Here is an 18907-nt window from a genome sequence, read left to right on the forward strand (position 1 = left end):
AGGAACAACTGCCCCCGCTGGAGGATCCTCTCCACTTTGAAGGTACTGTGTCTGCCTGGCCTCCCTCGCAACTTGTCTGTGTGGGGGTGACTCTTAAAGCCTCCACTTACCACTTGTTTTGGCCCTAGGCTGGCTAACTGAACTTTTCTGAGCTGACTTAATTCTTTCTGACCTCCCTGCAAGACTTTTTCAAGACTTTTTAGCTGCGTGATCTTGGGGGCATTGGTGCTCTGTTCTCTCTAAGAGGGAGCCTGGCCTCTGAACTTTTTGCTCACAAGTAGACTTGACTTTCCTGCCTTGCTGGGTGCTTCTAAAGTATTGTGTTGTGTGCTTTTCTTAATTTCTGCCTTTTTCCCTCCCTTTTTCTTAACTTTTTGGAGTGCCATCTTTAGTTAAGCGCTCACCTCTGTCTGGAAATAAGTGGTGTTAACTAAGACTTGTCTAATAAGGAATAAGGAATGTACATCTAGTAATAGTGACTGTGTGTTGAATTTATTTACCTCTTTTTGTGCTAGCGTAATTTACAAGTGTATCTTTAAATAAATAATTATATACTTTTACACCAAAGCTCTGGTCAGTGTTTGCTTGTACTACTGTCTCTCTGTACCTATTGTGTATACTCTGCATACTTCCTAACTCATCTTGAGAGAAGTCTGACTGCTTAGCCACAGCTACCAGGTAAATCTGGGTGGTACAGACTGCTACCAATTGGGTTTACTGACAACCACCGGTAGTCCTAAATCTTTTGCAGTGGCCCCTAAGGGAACTGCACAGGTTTCTGTCTAACAGTGTCCGCTTTAAACTAAAAATAGCAAATCAAATACCTACATATCTGGCCAAATTTCCAGACCAAGAATACCGAGCAAAAATCATGCGATTACGCTTCAACCTGTGGCCTACGAACTCAGTATTGGCTCTGTTATCCAAAGATAAAACCCAAAACACGCTTCTGTAAATTGTTTGAATATGCCTGAGACACTACAACACCTTATTATAGAATGTGAAAAGCTATCCGTACTAAGGAAAGAATACTTTTACAAGTTTTTATCTCCTCAACCAATCTGGGCTATGATCTTTACTGCAGAGAATATATAATTAAATCTTGCAACAGTTAGATATCTAACAAGACAGAATATAGACCCAAAGCAATAAGCTGAGCGAAAACCCCCCCACCACCCCCAAAGAACTATCGAAATCACACCATCAAAATGCTATTAGGTCTCTGTATACTTTTTCATTTACTTCCTTCCAATATCCGTATCTTGTACACATTTTTAAAGAGTTTGAGAAGAATGTTACTGTTCATATGACCTTTAACCATCCTTAGAGATATTTATTACTACCTTATGTCATTGATGATTGCACATGGTTTGTCCTTTAGCTTTGTGTATAATTTTAAATATGTAAAGTTTTAAACTGAGAGATTTTTACACATTTTATTTTGTTTTTTGTAAAGTTGCATACCAACTAAAGCAAATTAAAAAAAAAAAATGTCCAACGCTTCCCTTCATCTTCGTCAGTCTAATGCGGACGCTATGCTCGCTGCTGTCAACCAGAGGCTTTTATTTATTTTTTTAAACTTTCTTTATTCATTTTTTTACAGAACAGAAAGCCAGGAAACATTCCCTCCGAACCGCCCTTCCCCCAAGTCTTTACATGTTACAGTTTACAAGGGTGTTGTGACATTTCACGGCATACATTCCCATGTCGCGTAGATAGTCAGCTCAATGGTGTACAGATACCACTGCGGAGAGTCTGAATTTCGATTTAATGTCCCCTCTCTGCCGAATGTCCCCAGCCCCCCGTGCCTCCTCTCTTGACAATCCTCCAGCGAGGTAAGAGTCAGTCAGTGAGTCTCCTCCCATAGTGGAGACTCCCGTGCCGAAGGGGTTCCAGTGTCCTCATCACTCAGTTGCTTAAGAAGATATGATGTGTATGCATCCCACATCTGTCGATCTCCCCATCCCTTACCATGCAGTGCACCCCATCTGGACTCCATGTCATTGCAGTATAAAATGTCCACCGCCCACTGGGCAATCGTGCAATCGTGGGGCATCGCCTCCCGCCCCACTCCATAGCCACACTCCATTTCGCAAGGATAAAAAGGAGGCCTACCAACTACCTGGTCTCCTTAGGGACTTGTTTAGTGTATCCCAGTAGGGCCACCATAGGGTCTGGATTAATATGCTGCCCCACTATTTCTCCGACCACTCTAAAGACCCACACCCAAATCCGCTGCAGTACTGCACATTCCCAGGCCACGTGGAGGAAACCCGCGGCTGCACATCCGCACCTGACACAGGCGTCTTTTTTTTTTTTAGGAAAATACTCTTTCGATTTGACCGGGCAGTAATAATACTGATGGAAGAACTTAAAATGAATCAGTTTAAATCTGGTGCATATTGCCCCTTTCCTGGTCATCGCACAGCAGTATTCCCACATATCCATGGATATCTCCCTACCCAATGTTAGTTCCAACACCACTCACGATGACAGCGCGGCTGCCACCTGTTCTTCAATGCCATTGCATACAATTCAGACATTACCCTTTGTCCCAAGCACCCCTGTATCACCTTATCAAGCATATCCGCCGCACAGGGCTGCTCGGGAAAAGAAGGGAAAAGCTGCCGCAACACGACCCGCAACCTGTAGTACAAAAATATATCTCGCTCTGACAAGGCCCCCCCCTCTCTCTCTCCACTGATCAATTGATGCAAACCACCCACTTAGGAACAGGTCCCCGAATTTGGCTACTTCCAACCGCTTCATCAGAGCTACAAACCTGCCTCACTTGTCAGGGGAATATCTGGGACGTGGATCACTGGGAGCTCTGGCGAGTAGAGTGTATCCCCCTTAGTTTTACGTTCCAAAAGCGACAAGGCCCTGCACGACAGATCCATCATTTTCTGAGGTATGTGTGATCGATTTGGTGCCGTAAGTATAACGGCCCGCAGTAGAGCTGGGGATTCGATGGATCTCTCTATCTCTACATGTCGCTGTTCAGCCGCCATCCAATACCAATACCTTAAAAAGCTAGCTTGTGCCACCGTATAATATAGACCAAAGTCCGGCAAAGCCAGACCCCCTCTCTGACGGGCACCACAAGCTTAACCCAGGAAATCCGTGTCTGTTTACCAGCCCATAAATATCTACTCACCGCTGAGCGGAGATCCCGGAAGCACTTCTTGGGTACAGTAATGAGCGCGTTAAGAAACACATAGAGGAACCTGGGAAGAATGGTCATCTGACCACTGATATTCTGCCATATAAGTTAAGTGGAAGCGATGCCCACCGCTGAATTGCCAATTTTGCAGAGTCGAGTGCTGCCAAGTAATTACAACGATATACCTGTTAGGGAGAATTCTCTTATAAGGCTAATTTCCCAAACCTAGTGAGTCCCCCAGCAGCTTTGCTGGATTTTTGGTGTTTGTTTTTTTCTCCTGCTAAGAGCGAGACCCTTTTCCTCCCACTATTAGGCATGATTTGAGGTATGTCTTTGACTCTTTGTGTGCTTATGGGCTATGGGGTCTTTTACTCCATAGGGTATCATCTGTTTTTGTGTATGTGTTAGACAGCACCCTCAGTGCAGTAACACAGGGGTGTCATAGTGACTCCCAAACATCGACTCCATACCCTGGGACTGACTACTGTCTCCCAGGGCATGTAAAGTCACCATTGACTTTACTAGTCCAAAATTGTGAACAGAACCAGTAAAAACCATCATATTGTGGAAGTACTGGGAGGGGTTAATTCGATTGCCCCTGGGTCTGCTTCCAAGGGGGCACTGTCCAGTCCCCCCTTGTCGAGTTTCTGGCTGGTGGCAGTGGTTACCACGCAAAATATTCCACCGGAATATTTCCTATGGGATTTTCCCATTGATTTTAAATGCACCACTTTTTGGTGCAATGTTAAAGATACTGCTGGTTTATTTATTTAATATTAAATCAACGGTTGGGTCTTTTTGCCAGAACTCTTTTCTAAAATGGCATTCGTGTCCGTCTCTGTAACTCTAACCGAGGTCAAGTCCTTTGTTCCACTTTTTGGCGGGCTTCTCCACAGAAGCCCTCCAAACGATGCCACTCTGTCTGGGTTCCACTGGACAGGTGGGGAGGGGAATTGGCACCCTGGACTGCGTTGCCTTAGCAACTCAAGTCGCACTCTGTTCTGATTGGGCCAGTGGTGAGCCGCCCGGCTCACCACTTAGCATGTTTGAGCGACAGCTAGGCTGTTGAATGGGGGTTTTTCTGCATAAAAGCAGGACATTTGGGACTGGAATTTCAGAAGTCGCCGCAGGACTTAAGAATCCTAAGAGGGAAGAAGCTGAGCCATCTGCAATGACGACACCACCGGTGAAGCCCTGCTGCAACTACCTCACCACTTTCCCGACGACAAGAGAAGATCTTCTGCTGGACGAGTCTTCTTCCTCTGAGCTGGTGGGACCAACCAGTTCACCCCTTTCGCCTACCAAAGACGTCTCTTGGTCGAATCGCCCACGCCAAGCACCCCGGCGGCCGGATAGCCAAGCTTTACCACTTTGACCGCGAAAAAAAGGAACGCACCTTTTATCGACGAACTCCGCGGCTGATTTCATCCCTGTGCCGTGCAACGACTCCACGTTTCCTCCTCGACGAGATGCTCTCTTCCCCTGGTAGAATCAACGAAGTGCAACCACTGCCAGGAACAACTGCCACCGCTGGTGCTTCCTCTCTCTTTAAGGTACTGTGTCCTGCCTGGCCTCCCTTTCTTCGGTTTGGCCAAGGTGACCCTTAAATCCTTGGCTTTCCAACTGGGTTGGCCACAGACCTTCTACCTTTACCTTCTTGAATCACCCCAACCTCTTGAACATTCTGCAAAGACTTTTAGTGCATTTTAAACCGTGTGATCCTGGGCACATTTCGCTTTGCTCCATTTAAAGTGGGCCTGGCCTATGAACTTTGGCTCTACAATATCTACTACCTTTATCCCCTTGCTGAGAACTCCTAAAAGTGTGGGGACTTGTTTTATTTCTATGCTCTGCCTTTTTCCTCTCCCTTTAACTGAACTATTGGAGTGCCATCAGGTTATGCGCTCACATCTGTTTTAACAAATCGTGGTGTTTTAACTCTGTCTGATGGTTATCAAGGGAGGTGTGTATACTTTAACTGACTGTGTTTTAACTTGCTTTTGATTTAGAGTGCCGGTATATTGCCTAAAGTGTGTTTTTAAATAAATAATTATATATTTTTTATGCAAAGCTCTGGTCAGTGTTTGTTTGCTCTACTGTGTTTTTAGCCCTATTGTGTATACTCTATATACTATCCTCCTCTTCTTGAGAGAAGTCTGACTGCTCAGCCACAGCTACCAGGTAAATCTGGGTGTTACAGACTGCTACCAATTGGGTTTACTGCTTACTCCTGTAGTCTTAATCTTTTTGCAGTGTTCCCCAAAGGAACTGCACAGGATTCTGCCTAACAATACCACACCCTCGTCTCTGGCAATGGTGATCCCCAGGTAGCGGGCGCTAGTCAACTCCCACTGGAATCCCCAACTATCCTGAAATTGGGCTGTTGCATCCGTTAGCTGGTTTTCACCTTGAGTCCCGACAGTTCCCCAAATAACTGTACATCTGCCATGATCAGGTCTAGGTTATTCTCAGGGCAGCGAATGAACAGGACCATGTCATCCACATACAACGAAATCACCACCCTGTGGGTGTGCAGCTGAAGTCCCCTGTGTATATGTAATTTCCTAACCAGCTCAGCACATGGCTCTATTGCCAAGTGAACAATAGGGGGGATAATGGACATCCCTGGCGTGTCCCTCGCTCCTGCGTTATTAACTCGGTCGTCTACCCATTTACCTTCACCTTGGCTACTGGATCCGTATACAATAGTGATATCAAGGAGATGAACCATCCTCCAAGACCCAGCATACGTAACACTGTAAACAGGAACGGCCATTCGATGGAATCAAATGCCTTGGTGGCATCCAGGAGAGCCGCCACCTCCGGCTCGTTCTTCCGTGCTGCCGCCATTAGGCCAAACATCCATCGCAGCCCAAACGACGTTGATCGCCCGGGATAAACCCCGCTTGATCAGCCCTTACTAATGTTGTCATCAGAGGCGCTAACCTAGCAGCCAATAGTTTAGCAAATATTTTATTGTCAAGGTTGATAAGCGAGATCGGGTGGAACGGGTAACAATCCCCCAACGGTTTCCCAGGTTTTAACAATACCACGACTACTGCTTCCCTTAGGGAGTCCAGGAGCCACCCCTCAGATACCGCCTGTTGATAAACCTGTAACAGATATGGCGCCAGCTTCTCCGTGTAATAAAATTCAGCCGTGAAGCCGTGTGGGCCGGGAGATTTCCCACCAGGAAATCTGATGGCTGTGACCACCTCCTCCAATATTAATGGTCTATTCAGCCACTCCCGCTGCTCGTCTGAGCACCAGTATAATCCCACCTGATCCAGATAGGAGTCTTTATCCGCTTGTGTGGCCCATATCTGAGTAGAGTATAACAGGTGGCTATAGAATTTAGAAATACCCGCTATTTTCTCATCCTCAAATTGATCCACCCCATTTCCATCAGTGATTGCCGTTATCCTATTCTCCTGCCCACGCATTTGAGTGGCCTTAGCGAGTGACCGTCCTGGGGCTTATCCCTCCCCATATTGCCTCCTGTCCCACTGGTATTTCACTTCTGTCTGGGCAAGAGCATGAAACTCCTGGAGTTTCTGCATAATTCCCCCTCGTTGAAGCTTGGTTGGGGTAGGAGCCGCCTCCTGCATGATGCGTATCTCCTCCTCCTTGTTAGCTTGGTCTTTCCGTATCTGTCTCAGGCTTCCCGATTCTTTGGCTATACACACCCCCCTTATCACACACTTAAATCCCTCCCACAAGGAGCCCACTGAAGTCACCGAACCCTCATTAGTTTCAAAGTACAAATCTATTGCACTCGATAGTTCTTCCTTAAAGACTGTGTCTGTAAGGCCATCACTTTTAAATCGCCTGGGGGGCCTCGCCCCCACCCGACCCCTCAGCAGGATGGTCAGCAGCACGGGGGCGTGATCCGAGAGAGTGCGAGCCAATATATCCACCCCACCAGTCTGCCCCAAGAGCTCACGAGATATTAAAAAGTAATCTATTTGTGCAGCCGAGATATGTGGAACGGAGTAGTGTGTAAACTGATGTGCTGCCGGATTCCTCGCTCTCCATACATCCTCCATTCCCCACACCTCCAGCATTCCCCGAATTCTATCAGAGCATCTACTACGGTCCCTAAGCTTGGCATTACCCATCCGGTCCAGGGTCTAGTCCAACACCGAGTTAAAATCTCCTGCCCATAGAATTTCCCCCTCCGGGATATCCCCCAGTTGCCTCTCCAACCATTCCAAAGTTTCTGTTGTATCCTGATTGGGGCCATAGTAACAAATCAGAGTGTATAGCTTCCCTTGAATGTCAACCAGAGTGTTTGGTGCAAAATCGCGGACTTCCTCCCGGTACAGAGCCAGGCACGCTTCAAGGCGGGGCTGTGGGAGGATACAATTGTAGCTCAGGACATTATGGAGTCCACTGTGGTGCATATTGACACCTCAGGCTGTGCCATTTACATCGCTACGGACATGAGAAGGAAGACCTGGCTACAGGCAGCCAAGTTCAACCCGGACGTCCAGGAGGGCATACTGGACCTTCCCTTTGAGGCTGGCACCCTGTTCCATTACACTACCGACAAAGAACTGGATAAGAACAGTTCAGACTGCCAAGTCCTTACCCATCCTCACTAAGGCCACTCCTAAAGCGTACAGCCAGACGCACCAGCGGTCAGACAAGGGTTGGTCCTTCAGTGGTTTCCGGGGTGTCCAGGCAACTAGACGGGTCTCCAAGCTAACACCGGCGCGAACAGTACAAGGCTGCGCACAAGGGCTTTTTTCAGTCCCACTCCTCAGCCTCAACAGGAAAAAAGTTGACACGCCCATCCAGGGCCGCGTGTATCCGGTGGGGGGGCAGGCTGGCCCTTCACCCCCAATGCTGGTGCATGAGGTTTGCAGACCCTTGGATCCTCTTAGTAGTGTCCACGTTCTACCGCCTATCTATCACTCCTTCCCCTCTCTCCTCCCCTCCGCTCCCTCAGATTGGGACAGCAACTCTATTGGCGGAAAGTTGCTCGCTCGTAGAAAGTCAGGCTGTGGAAGAAGTCCCAGCCTCCCAGCGGGGTCTGGGCTTCTATTCACAGATTTTCACCATACACAAGAAGAACCAGGCGGGCCTGAGAGTTGTGTTGGACCTTTCCACCATGAACCTTTCCCTTCCTCTTCAAAAGTTCAGGATGGTTACCCCAGCGCATATAGTGGAGACACTGTGCATGGGAGACTGGATGTGCACCCTGGATCTGAAGGTTGCGTCGATCTGGCAGCCCCATTGGGCCTTTCTAAGGTTCAAGATCATAGGCTTTCATTTCCAATACAAGGTTCTACCATTTGGACTCCCTTCAGCCCCCATGATCTTTACAAGACTTTTGAACGCAGTGGCAGCCCTCCTCAGAGTCCAAGGTCACCACGTCTATCCATACCTAGACGGCTGGTTCATCAGGGCAGGGTCTCCGGAGGCAGTCCACCACACCTCCTCCGCCCTCATGAATGCTCTACACGAGTTGGAATTTTCCCTCAATCTCAAGAAGTCACAGCTGGAGCCTATGCAGAACCTAACGTTCCTGGGCCTCTTCTGGGATACAAGTTCCGAGAGAGTTTTTCCCCTCGGAGGACAAGATCACAGCCATCAAGAGGGCCACAGTGCATTTTCTCAGCAGAGCAGTGACCTTGGCGTGGTGGTACCAACACCTCCTGGGCATCATGGCGTCATGTCGCCGCCTGTCAGTGCCAAACACAAGGCTCAAAATGAGGCCCTTGCAGCTGCACTTCGCAGCCTCCCTTCAGGAGAAGGGTTCCCAGGCAGAACTGGTCAGCATCCTACTGAATCTCCACCAGGACCTAGTCTGGTGGAGCACGGACTACAACCTACGGATAGGTAGGCCCTTCCCGCAACCAGCACCGCAGATTGCCATCACCACGTACTCATTCCTAGATGGCTGGGGAGCGACCTTGGACATCCACAGTATCCATGGGGTTTGGTCCCATCAGGAGCTGGAGGCCCACATCAACTATCTCGAGTTGATGGCCATCTGGCTTGCTCTCAAGGCCTTCCTCCCTATGATCAGTGGCAAGACGATCCTCATTCAAACGGACCGCTCCTCCTGCATGTATTTCATCAACAAGCAGGGTGGCTCCAGGTCTCCTCCCCTCTGCACTCTAGCAGTCAACATCTGGGAGTGGGCTCTGGTAAACAATATGCACTTTGCAGCAATCAACATCCCGGGGGAGTCCAACCTGGAGGCAGACAGGCTACGCAGGCTGGGTGCAAAAAAACTACGAATTGCAGTTGAACGATCAGGTCCTTCAGGGGATCTTCGACAGAGTCATCCTCAGGTTGATCTCTTTGCCACTTGGTCCAACAGGAGGTGTCCCCAGTTTGTGTTCTGGCAGGGACAGGGCTGGGGCTCTCTGGGCAATGCAATGCAAGGCAGATACAGTGGAACAATATGAACTCATATGCCTTCCCTCCCATTCCCCTGATACACAGGGTAATCTGCAAGATAAGGGAGTCCCGTGCACCTCAGTTTCATTCTGCTAGCTCCTTGTTAGCCGGCGAAGCCATAGTTCTCGGAACTGCTCAGCCTTTTGGATCAGCCCAGCTCAAATACCTCATCGCCCTCCATACCTACTTTGCAAAGGAAGTTTTTTTTAGCTTTTCATAAACTTCTTTTGGCTGAGTGGTAGTGGAATAAGGAATGGTTGGTGCTTTTGCGTGTTTGATCAGTCTATTTAAAAAAATAAAATAAAAGTGGGTGCTTTGACCTTTGTCAAACCCTACCAGTTGATCTTTTTGTGACTGAAGAAAGGAAGTGCATACATTTGTTTGAGGGGGGTTTTGGAGAACGTTTTCTTGGTGGAGTGTAGCGTTATGCTGCATTATGTGTCCCTGCCAATTCCCTTCGTCCATTTGGCTCTCAGGAGGTTGAGGAGTGTCAGGTCTTGCATGATTCTGATTGCCCCATAATGGGCGCACAGTAGCTGTTACCTGTGGTACCAGGACCTGCTTGGGTCGGCCATCCTCCCACTTAAATGACTTCCTTTGAAGGCAGACTTGCTATCCCTCTTGGGGGGATGTGGGGGGGGGGGTTGCTCATGTGTGGCTGTCAACAGGATAAGGTCTGATGGCTTGGATGTAATTGACAAAATAAGATGTTGCCTCCTTGCAGAGGTTCTACAAGGTTCATTTATGCATGCAGAAGGAGAAAGTGTGAGGAATGGGGCAGGGTGAGGGGTAATGACTCCATGTTGTGTGGGTCAGACGTTTTTGCAGTTCTTGGCCCTTTCGATTTTCAGAAGGTCCCCAGTGCAAGGTTAATTCTTTTTTATTCCATTGGTCTCCCAATTCTGGATGGGCATAACAAACATCTTTCCACTTATGCAATTTGTGGTTCCACCAATGGACTTCAATATGAGTTTTATATAAATCAGAAAATTAAGTTGCCAGTATTCTCTTCCCCTTCCCATCCTTCCAAAGGAGAGGTTGCACAGGCTGGATCCTAAGAGGACATTGGGGGTCATTCCGAGGTTGGAGGTAAGTACCGGGCTTTACCGGCATGGAGCAAACAACGTGTCCGATCTGGTAACAGACCGCTAACTGCGGCCTATTACGCCTTCGCGGGCACAAGCTTTGCGCCATGCCAGTAAAGTACCTAGCACCATGCCGCAAAAGGGCCCGGAAAAGCCCTTACCGGCATGAAGCACACCGTACTTAACAATACCGCCATAGAACAAAGTGGAAACAGCGATGTCCGTAAATAATGGTGGCCGTAAATTACAGCCACCGTTTAACAACGGAACCGGAAATATCGTCATCGCACAGGAACGGGAAGGAGCGCGGCGGCCATCTTTAAAAACACAATCCATTGCCATCCTCAACAGGCAGCACACCTGGCAGCATTTTGAACCCTGGAAAAGGCCATCAGAATCTGCAGGAATGCCAAAAGCACCCAAGAAGACAGCAGACCGGCTCCGCAAGCAGCAATTCAGCCCGGATGAATTGCAGATCATGGTTGACACCCTTGAGGAGCACGCTGACATTGTGTTCGGCGGGGACATGCGCAGAGAGCCGGTGCTCCGGAAGAACAACATCTGGGCACTAGTGGCCCAGAGGGTGAGCGCTGTCGGCACCACCCCCCGCATCTCCAAGGACTGCCGCAAGCGGTGGGACGACCTGCGGCTGAGGGTGCGGAGCATCCTCTCTGCCAACCGCAGCCAGGCACAGAAGACCAGAGGGGGCCCAAGTTCCCCCATGAAACTGATGCCATGGGAGGAGACGTGTGCCGGCCTGATCGGACAGGAATCAATAGAAGGCGTCGGCAACATGGAGTCTGGGGCACCATCGTCCGCTGATTGAGGCGAGTGTCCAAAGTCAACACTGCCAATGCCAATTCCATGATATACACTCCCAAGTCCCGGCCAAGGAATCACAGCTTGGTGCCCTCCCCACCCATTAAAATCATGCCGAACCAACTGTGACCCAAGCAAGTTCCAAGTGCAAGGGCATAACGCACATCACATATAGTGCACGAACTGGCAAATCCCATGATGCACACTGTGCAGCTGGTGTAGCCAGTGTGCGAGTCAGGCTGCACAGTACCCGGCCAGGATGAGTGACACGGACACCTGCATACATATCACACCCATAAATAGAATGTAGTGCTGTTGCATACCGAAATGCCCATAAACCCCAAATTACTGAATATGTGAATGGAGCCATGAATGTAAGTTGCGTCTCAAATCATCACTCATGCCGTCCCTCTCTTCTACCCCCACAGACAGTGAGCATGACAGCGAGGACCACGAGACCAGCTGTCCCACCACCTCCAGGGTCAAAGGCAGGGTCCGCCTCATCCCAGCCAGGAAGGACACACCTACACTGGCTCCTGCAAGGCCCATGGAGGGTGCACCACCCCCACCCCTCCTTGCATTGGCGGCAGGTACATTGTCCACCACAAGGTCTGAGGAGCCCAGCATCTCTGAGGAGGTGGCAGCCACGGCCCCCCTGGAAACCGTGGACAGCCCCTTGTCCACCTGTGGAGCGGCAGAGGGCACATACCCAGTCGTCCACACCCCAGAGGCCAGCAACTACCCACAGGTGTCATGCAGCGACTCAGGGGAGCCAGACACACCTGGCCGATGTGCCCGTGGAGAAGCCCAGGAACAGGCCAATCCTGTGCCCAGTCCCCCAGCTGAAGCCCTGTCAGGGCCTGGAATCCCAAATCCCCTGCAGGGACAACACCCCATCAGCTGATGCGCAGTGTGCAGGGCAGCTCACTGCCCTCATCACCGAGGTGATGCAAGACAATCGCCTGGGCAGGGAGGAGTGGCGGGAGGAACGAAGGGCAATGCGGCAGGTGGTGACGGACAGCACAAACCGCCTATGTGAAGGCTTCGGACGCATTGCTGATGCCCTTGAGGCTGCGCGTCCTTCTCAGCCGGCTCAGCATGAGGACACCCCCTCGACCAGTCACTCAACCCGGACGAGCCCACTGCGTTGTTCACTCCGTTCCCAGCACCGCCGGGAATTGGCTATCCTGGGCCCCGGGAGCACAGAGTAACTTGCATACCTGCCACATGTGGCCTAGACAGACACCATGGGACTACTGTTGGGGATTTGGGGGGGAGTGAGGGTGTGTTGGGGAGTTGGGTGAAGAGGGTGTGTTGGGGAGTTGGGGGGGGCGGTGGGGTGGTGGAGGGTTTGTTATACACTTATGCAGGTACAATTTCAATACACTGTTTGTGTTGCAAAGGTAAACCTGTGTGGACATTCATCATTGAGCATGTGTATTCTGATATCTGACAGTGCATGGTGTACATGTATCCCCACACCCAGTGCCCTATGTCCCCATGTCATGACACACGCTGCTGACGTGTTTCGGTTTTAATGTCCAATCAATGTTTGCCACATGGCATGTCCCTCCTGTGCATCGGCACCATGATGTTGTCCTGCCCCTTCCTCCTACCCTTCATCATCTGGTGGTAGCAGTCCCATGTCAGGGGACAGGGCACGTTCCAAGGGATGCACATATTGTGCAGCATTACACATGACATGGGGGGCTTGGACACCTTCTCATTGCAGTAGATGGGTGCCCCACCCAACCGGCTGAAGCAACTTATTCGTGCCTACAACAGGCCAAATACCTGCTTAATCACCACACATGCACGGGTATGGGCAATATTGTAGGCCTCCTGGGGCCTGTTCTGTGGGTTTCTGACAGGGGTCCTGAGCCACGGCGTGAAGGGACAGCCAACATCACCGGCATGTGTAGGGAATTAAGGTAAGTGTTTGGACTTTCATGGTGGACAACTGAACTAGTCTTACATGGCAGCAGGTCATTTCTGCCCATACGCACTTGTCCATGGATGCATTGACCCCATTCCTGGCCCCGCTATGTGTCCTGTGCAATGGAATGATGTAGGGGGTAGCATCTTCGAGATGGTCTATGGACTATGGCACGCACATCTTGTAGAACAAGCATCGTTTATGCATGCAGCAGTCTTGGGGTAAGATCCTTGAAGTGCTGTGTACTGTGAGATTCCGTAGTTGGGTGTGTTGGCTGTAGTCAGTAGCATATTCATCATACTGCACTGATCCGTACTATGGTGACTTCCAGCACTCCTATGGGTGTGCCGAACCGGTGATGCGGTGTGGTATCACTGCGGCCTCAGTTCAATCCACTCCCAGGTATGACTCTCCGGTGTGGTGATATGCTGGAGGCAGCCACATAGTGCATATGCAGTGTGTTTTCATACGTGCCCTTACGGTGTGTGAGGGCCGCCGATGAGTGGTGCATGTGTTGTGGGATGTGGCCTTGTCACCTGTTGGTCGTGTAGTGTTAGGTGTGGGCCTTACTTCATCAATGTGGAATTCTGTAGTCATGTGCAGTTACACTGGCTCTGTGGCACAGTGTTTGATGGGGTGCACATCGTGCACTGGCGTCAATATTTCCACCCGGTTTGAGGTTGCAGGCACCCACCTCATGACACCGATGCACTGCCATGGCACAGTCCGGCAACTCACCAAGCAGCCAGGCACGTCGTCCTGCATGTCGCTCCATGTAGCGAGGTAGCGTGGAGTCCAGCAGGACCATTGAGTCATGAGTTGATCCTGAATGTCGGCCCCACCCATGTGTGATGATCTTGCTTGCGTTGCATACCGTCTGCACGTTGGTGGAGTGGTATTGCTTCCGGTTGCGATACGCCACCTCCATGCCATGCGGGACCGTCAACTCCATGTGGGTGCAGTCAAGGCCACCTATGCAATTTGGCATGCCTGCCAGTGCATGGGAGGCAACTTTTGTATCGTATATCTCCTGGGTAGTCCATGGGAGGGATTTGTAGTCCCTTGTGTGCTTGAGGAGGTGATCCAGCACTTGGTTCAGTGTCCGTGAAATGAACGGTTATGATATGCCATGCATGTGCCCCACTGTGTGCTGGTAGGTGCCTGTGGCATGGAAGTGGAGCTCAGACACCACCTTCAGTTGAAGGGGAGATGGCGGTGCGTATTTCTACGATGCTCACTATGTTGTCATGTCTCAGGTCGACTATGGTGGTGGTGATGGTGTCACAGTCAAGCTGCTACAGGGTGTGGATCTGCTCAGGGGTTAGGTTGAAGGACTGGACCTGATGCGTGGGATTGGGGGCTGCAGGGGTGGTAACGGTGGCTGCACTGGTGGTGCATGCTGGACCTGTCTCACCCTCCTTCTCTTCCTGTGTCTCCTCTGTGGTGGGGCCTGGTGGTGTTGGTGGTGTTATTGTAGTTGAGGCTTTGCAAGCAGGGCCTCCTGCTTCAGTAATGCTACCACTATTGGTATCATCTTTGTGTGGGAGGGGGTGTGGTGTGTGGGTGTGATCCTTTTCTGCTGTGGCAGAATCCATTGCCTACACCTGTGCTGATTGTGTGTACCTGTGGCTCTGGGAAACACTGCTCAAGGTTCTTAACACCTTCTCTGAGATGCCTGTATGTACTCCATGCCGGTAAGGTACTTTATGGGCTTCAGGAGGCCGTTATTTACATGTGCGCATTACTTGTGATCAGCTCCGGTTTACGCCATGTCGCTAATATCGGCATGGCGTGTCGTGCGCATGACCCAAGACCGCTATTTACTGCATCGTACTTTACGGTACCGTAAATAGCGGTCTGGTTGGTCAGAATAGCCCGTAGTGGTAAACTATGCCGGTAATCCATTACCAGCATCGTTTTTCCCTTACGTCCAACCTCGGAATGACCCCCATTGAGTTTTTATGGAGCCAGAACAGCTCTGTTTGCTTTGTCGATCACCTATTAATTTCCCTTTCCCAGGCACGGTTGGGTCATGCAGTGTTCAAGCAGATCCTACACCGCTGAGTAGTACTCTGTACTACAGAGCCCTATGACCAGACTGGCAAAGAGATTCCACCAGGGCGCCAGGCTCATTCTACCAGAGGAGTTACAGCTTTGTCAGTGTTGCAGGGATGGGTGCACTTTAAAGAAATGTGCCAGGCGGCAACACGCTCATTGCATACATTTTCTAAATACTACTGCCTTGCCCTATAAGATGGTTGGGATGCCCATTTTGGTCAAGCGGTTCTATCGAAATTTCTCTTAAGATTTGCTTTCACCCCTCCTATCTCTGGGTACTGCTGTGTGAGTCTTGTCTAGATGAATCTGTCGGAGGGTGCAATCCATTGAAGGAAAAATTACTGTGTCAATAAGACCTGAGGCGGCGGGCCAATATCACCCCAGGTCATTCTCCCGGGCCGTAGTTACAGGCCTGAGCGTAGCGAGGGCCTTAACAAAGCCCCGGGGGTCTTATTGGCCCGCCGCCGAGGGTCTTATAGCCATTAGTACCCCGGCCCGTTAGACCGGGGTACTAATGGGATTTTTTTTCTGTTTTGAAGCGCTGCTGCATTACGAAACAAAAAAAAATAATTGCTAAAAAATGGCTGCCGGGAAAGGGAAAACGTAGTCCGTTTTCCCTTTCCATGGCGGCCATCGGGAGCGGACACGGTGTTTCCAGTGCGTTCGCTCCAAGAAAAAAGAAGGTACGTGGGGTTGGGAGGGTCGGGAGGGGATAGTTTACAGGGGAGGGGCTCGGAGGAAAAAAAATTAAAAAAAACTTACCTGGGTCACCGGCGGGGGACGAAGGCAGCCTCCAGCCATGGGGAGGCTCGGAGCCGGGATTGCCCTGTTTCGAGCCTCCTCATTGGCTAAGGGGCTGCCACGCCCCTCGCCGGGAACAGAGTACCCGGCACGCACGGCGTACACGGGAAAACCGTGTGGTATGGCTCGGAAAAAAGCCAATCCACACGTTGTATTCCCGGTGCGCAGCGCGTGCCGGGTACTAATTGACGGTAATATTCTTCCTATGGAATCTCCTCCCACAGATTCCTCATCGCCATGCCAACCTACCCCTCTTTTGAAAACAAAAAAAAGTGACTATCTACATCTACATATAAGAAAGAAGTGAAGAAAGAAAATGTGTGTGGTTCTTAAATCTGCCTGATTTGTTTTCAGAAGAGCAGTCTCAAAAAAGTTGGGGTATAGGGTCCCTGCACCTGTACAGGGAAGTGGTGCATTCGGAAAGGGCGGCCTATCAGTAAATAGTTTAGTGAAAGAGGCCAGTCCCAATATACCATAACACTATGCCACTTCTTTCCCAAATGTACAGCAAGTGATTGACAATGCTTCAGAGAAGACTTCGGGTGGCATAAACACTAATCCACAAGATATTGGTTGAATCTCTCCTCTTCACTCTGCCCTAGCACATCAGTGATGGGGTCTCTGCTGCAAACACCATCACTGTCTCACACACACAAATCGTGCTGCTTGACTCCCAATTGCTTACTGATAAATGTAATCTCCAATACAATACATATATATGGATGTTGCAAAATACTGCTGTTATATTCATGCTTTTTTCTGAATATTTTTGCAAGCTTAGCCATTGAGAAATTGTCATTTTCTTTCTGATGTATTTTTTCAGGAGTCTTGCAGAGCCCAAAGTGAAGAGCTACTGAACGTGTAAGTAAAACTAAAAAGGCTTATTACCACTAGTGGCCAGCCATGTACTTTCTAGTTCAGTCCTGTTTAACTTCAATGACTATTTAGTTGTTTATTATTTGATACTTTATGCAATATTAATGTTTTTCCATCAGGTAAAATTAGTTTGATATTCTAATTTCTGTTTAGAACTATCAGATCTAGCATGTCGACTGAGCTAGGTAAAATGTTTATAATCATACGGCTCGTACCAGAACCTTTGGCAGTGAAAAAATAGAGCTTCCCCTTTATATTTAGTATAGCGTACAGGGGGCATGGCCTCGCGCACAGGAACACCCTGCTGAGGCCCCACCCTCCGGCATCTCAACTCAGTACCGTTTTCTGCATGGACGGTGTCTGACCTGGCAGCCAGCGCAAAGAATTTTTTAGCTTTCCGTTGCTCCAGTTTTGTTTTTTCAATCTTATTTAAATTCTCTTAGGTGCCTCGCCACCACCCGGCACATGTCAGCTGCAGGAGTATTCACAAGATGTGCCTCATACGACCGCTCGTTCCAGACCTCAGACCCCCATGCACTCTGTCTTTACTGTTTGGGGCACAACCACCGTTGGGACACGTGTTTAGCTTTCAGTGCTCTCGGTCACAGGGCATTGAAGAATCAATCGTCGTGGTGAAGGGAGATCTTCCACACTTCTCCTCCGCCCCACCTTAAGGATTTCGTCTCCAGGACCTCTTGTCAAGACAAGGTAGGCCCTCTGTTCAACATGGCTCCATTTGCGGTGACTCCTTCCCCGGGGTTCCCACGGACAGGGATTCCTCGGATTCAGGTTCTGGCAGGCCCGAGGCCTCTATGGCTACCGGCTCCCAAGCCCTGGGGGGTCCGGGGGCTCTTCTGGGCGCTCCGTGGGCAGACCTGAGGCCGTCCAGGCTATCGGATCCCAAGCTGAGGGGCTCAGGTGCCCTACCGGCTGTCCTCGGAAGGGTGATCAAGTTTGTCCTCTTCTTCAACCCCAAGGGGGTAAGGGATCACCGAGTGCCATCTCCAAGAGTCTGTCCTCGGCTCGATGCAGCACGGCTAGCAGCACAGGTGCCAAAGGCATTCAGACTGCCGAAGCTCGCTCCGAGGTCACGAGTCATGGCGCTACGACTACAGACCAGCTGGCCGAGGGCTCAGCGCCTACAAGAGTGATTGAGGTCGACGCTTCCCCTTCGGGTGTAAGGCTCGAGCTGTATCCTCCCGTGTATGAGAACCTGCCTTGCTCACGGCCTTCGCGTCCCTCGACCAGGGCATGGCTAAAGGCTTCAAAATGATGGAGAGGCACGTGGCAGAGCCTGCCAGGCCGGCAGTCATCTTGGTTCCAACTCGGGGCTTGCCCGTGTTTTTGCCCATTAAATGGGCTTAACGAGATGATCTCAGTACCCTTCCCTCTGGAAGCAGCAGCGGATAATATCATCCAGGCATCTAGTTTCCTCATGGATACATCTACCCATCGCAGCCTTACGGCTCCAGCACTTTGACCTGGAGCGGAGGCCCAGCGCCTCGGAATGCCGATCCCCTAGGTAACCGGCGGCTAGTGAGAATCGCTTCTTCAAGCGCTTCCTCTTACTCATGTGTTTCCCTCAGATGACGGGGCTCCTGAAGGATATAGTGAAGTTCATCCATCAGGTGGTGCCTCCCCGGCTCTGGGTACCCCTTCCTTTCTTCCAGTACTGCCGGTTCCAGCGCTGCTCCCTCCCCCAGTCCAGGCCCTTCTGGATGTTCAGACCCCCCACCTCCTCATGTACCATCAACATCT

At 50.3% G+C, this 18907-nt stretch overlaps 1 protein-coding gene across 3 annotated transcripts in view; it reads left to right on the forward strand.

The window, feature by feature from the left end:
• KTN1 (kinectin 1) overlaps positions 1 to 18907 on the forward strand; it is a 3101875-nt gene that overhangs the window by 2074299 nt on the left and 1008669 nt on the right. For all 3 annotated transcript variants that reach the window (XM_069637667.1, XM_069637665.1, XM_069637666.1), the window contains one exon: positions 17097 to 17134. In XM_069637667.1, the coding sequence (XP_069493768.1) occupies positions 17097 to 17134 (38 nt within the window). The remainder of the gene's footprint in view (positions 1 to 17096; positions 17135 to 18907) is intronic.

Source organism: Ambystoma mexicanum, chromosome 14, assembly GCF_040938575.1.
Source record: "Ambystoma mexicanum isolate Mex_15411 chromosome 14, UKY_AmexF1_1, whole genome shotgun sequence".
NCBI classification, from domain to species: domain Eukaryota; kingdom Metazoa; phylum Chordata; class Amphibia; order Caudata; family Ambystomatidae; genus Ambystoma; species Ambystoma mexicanum.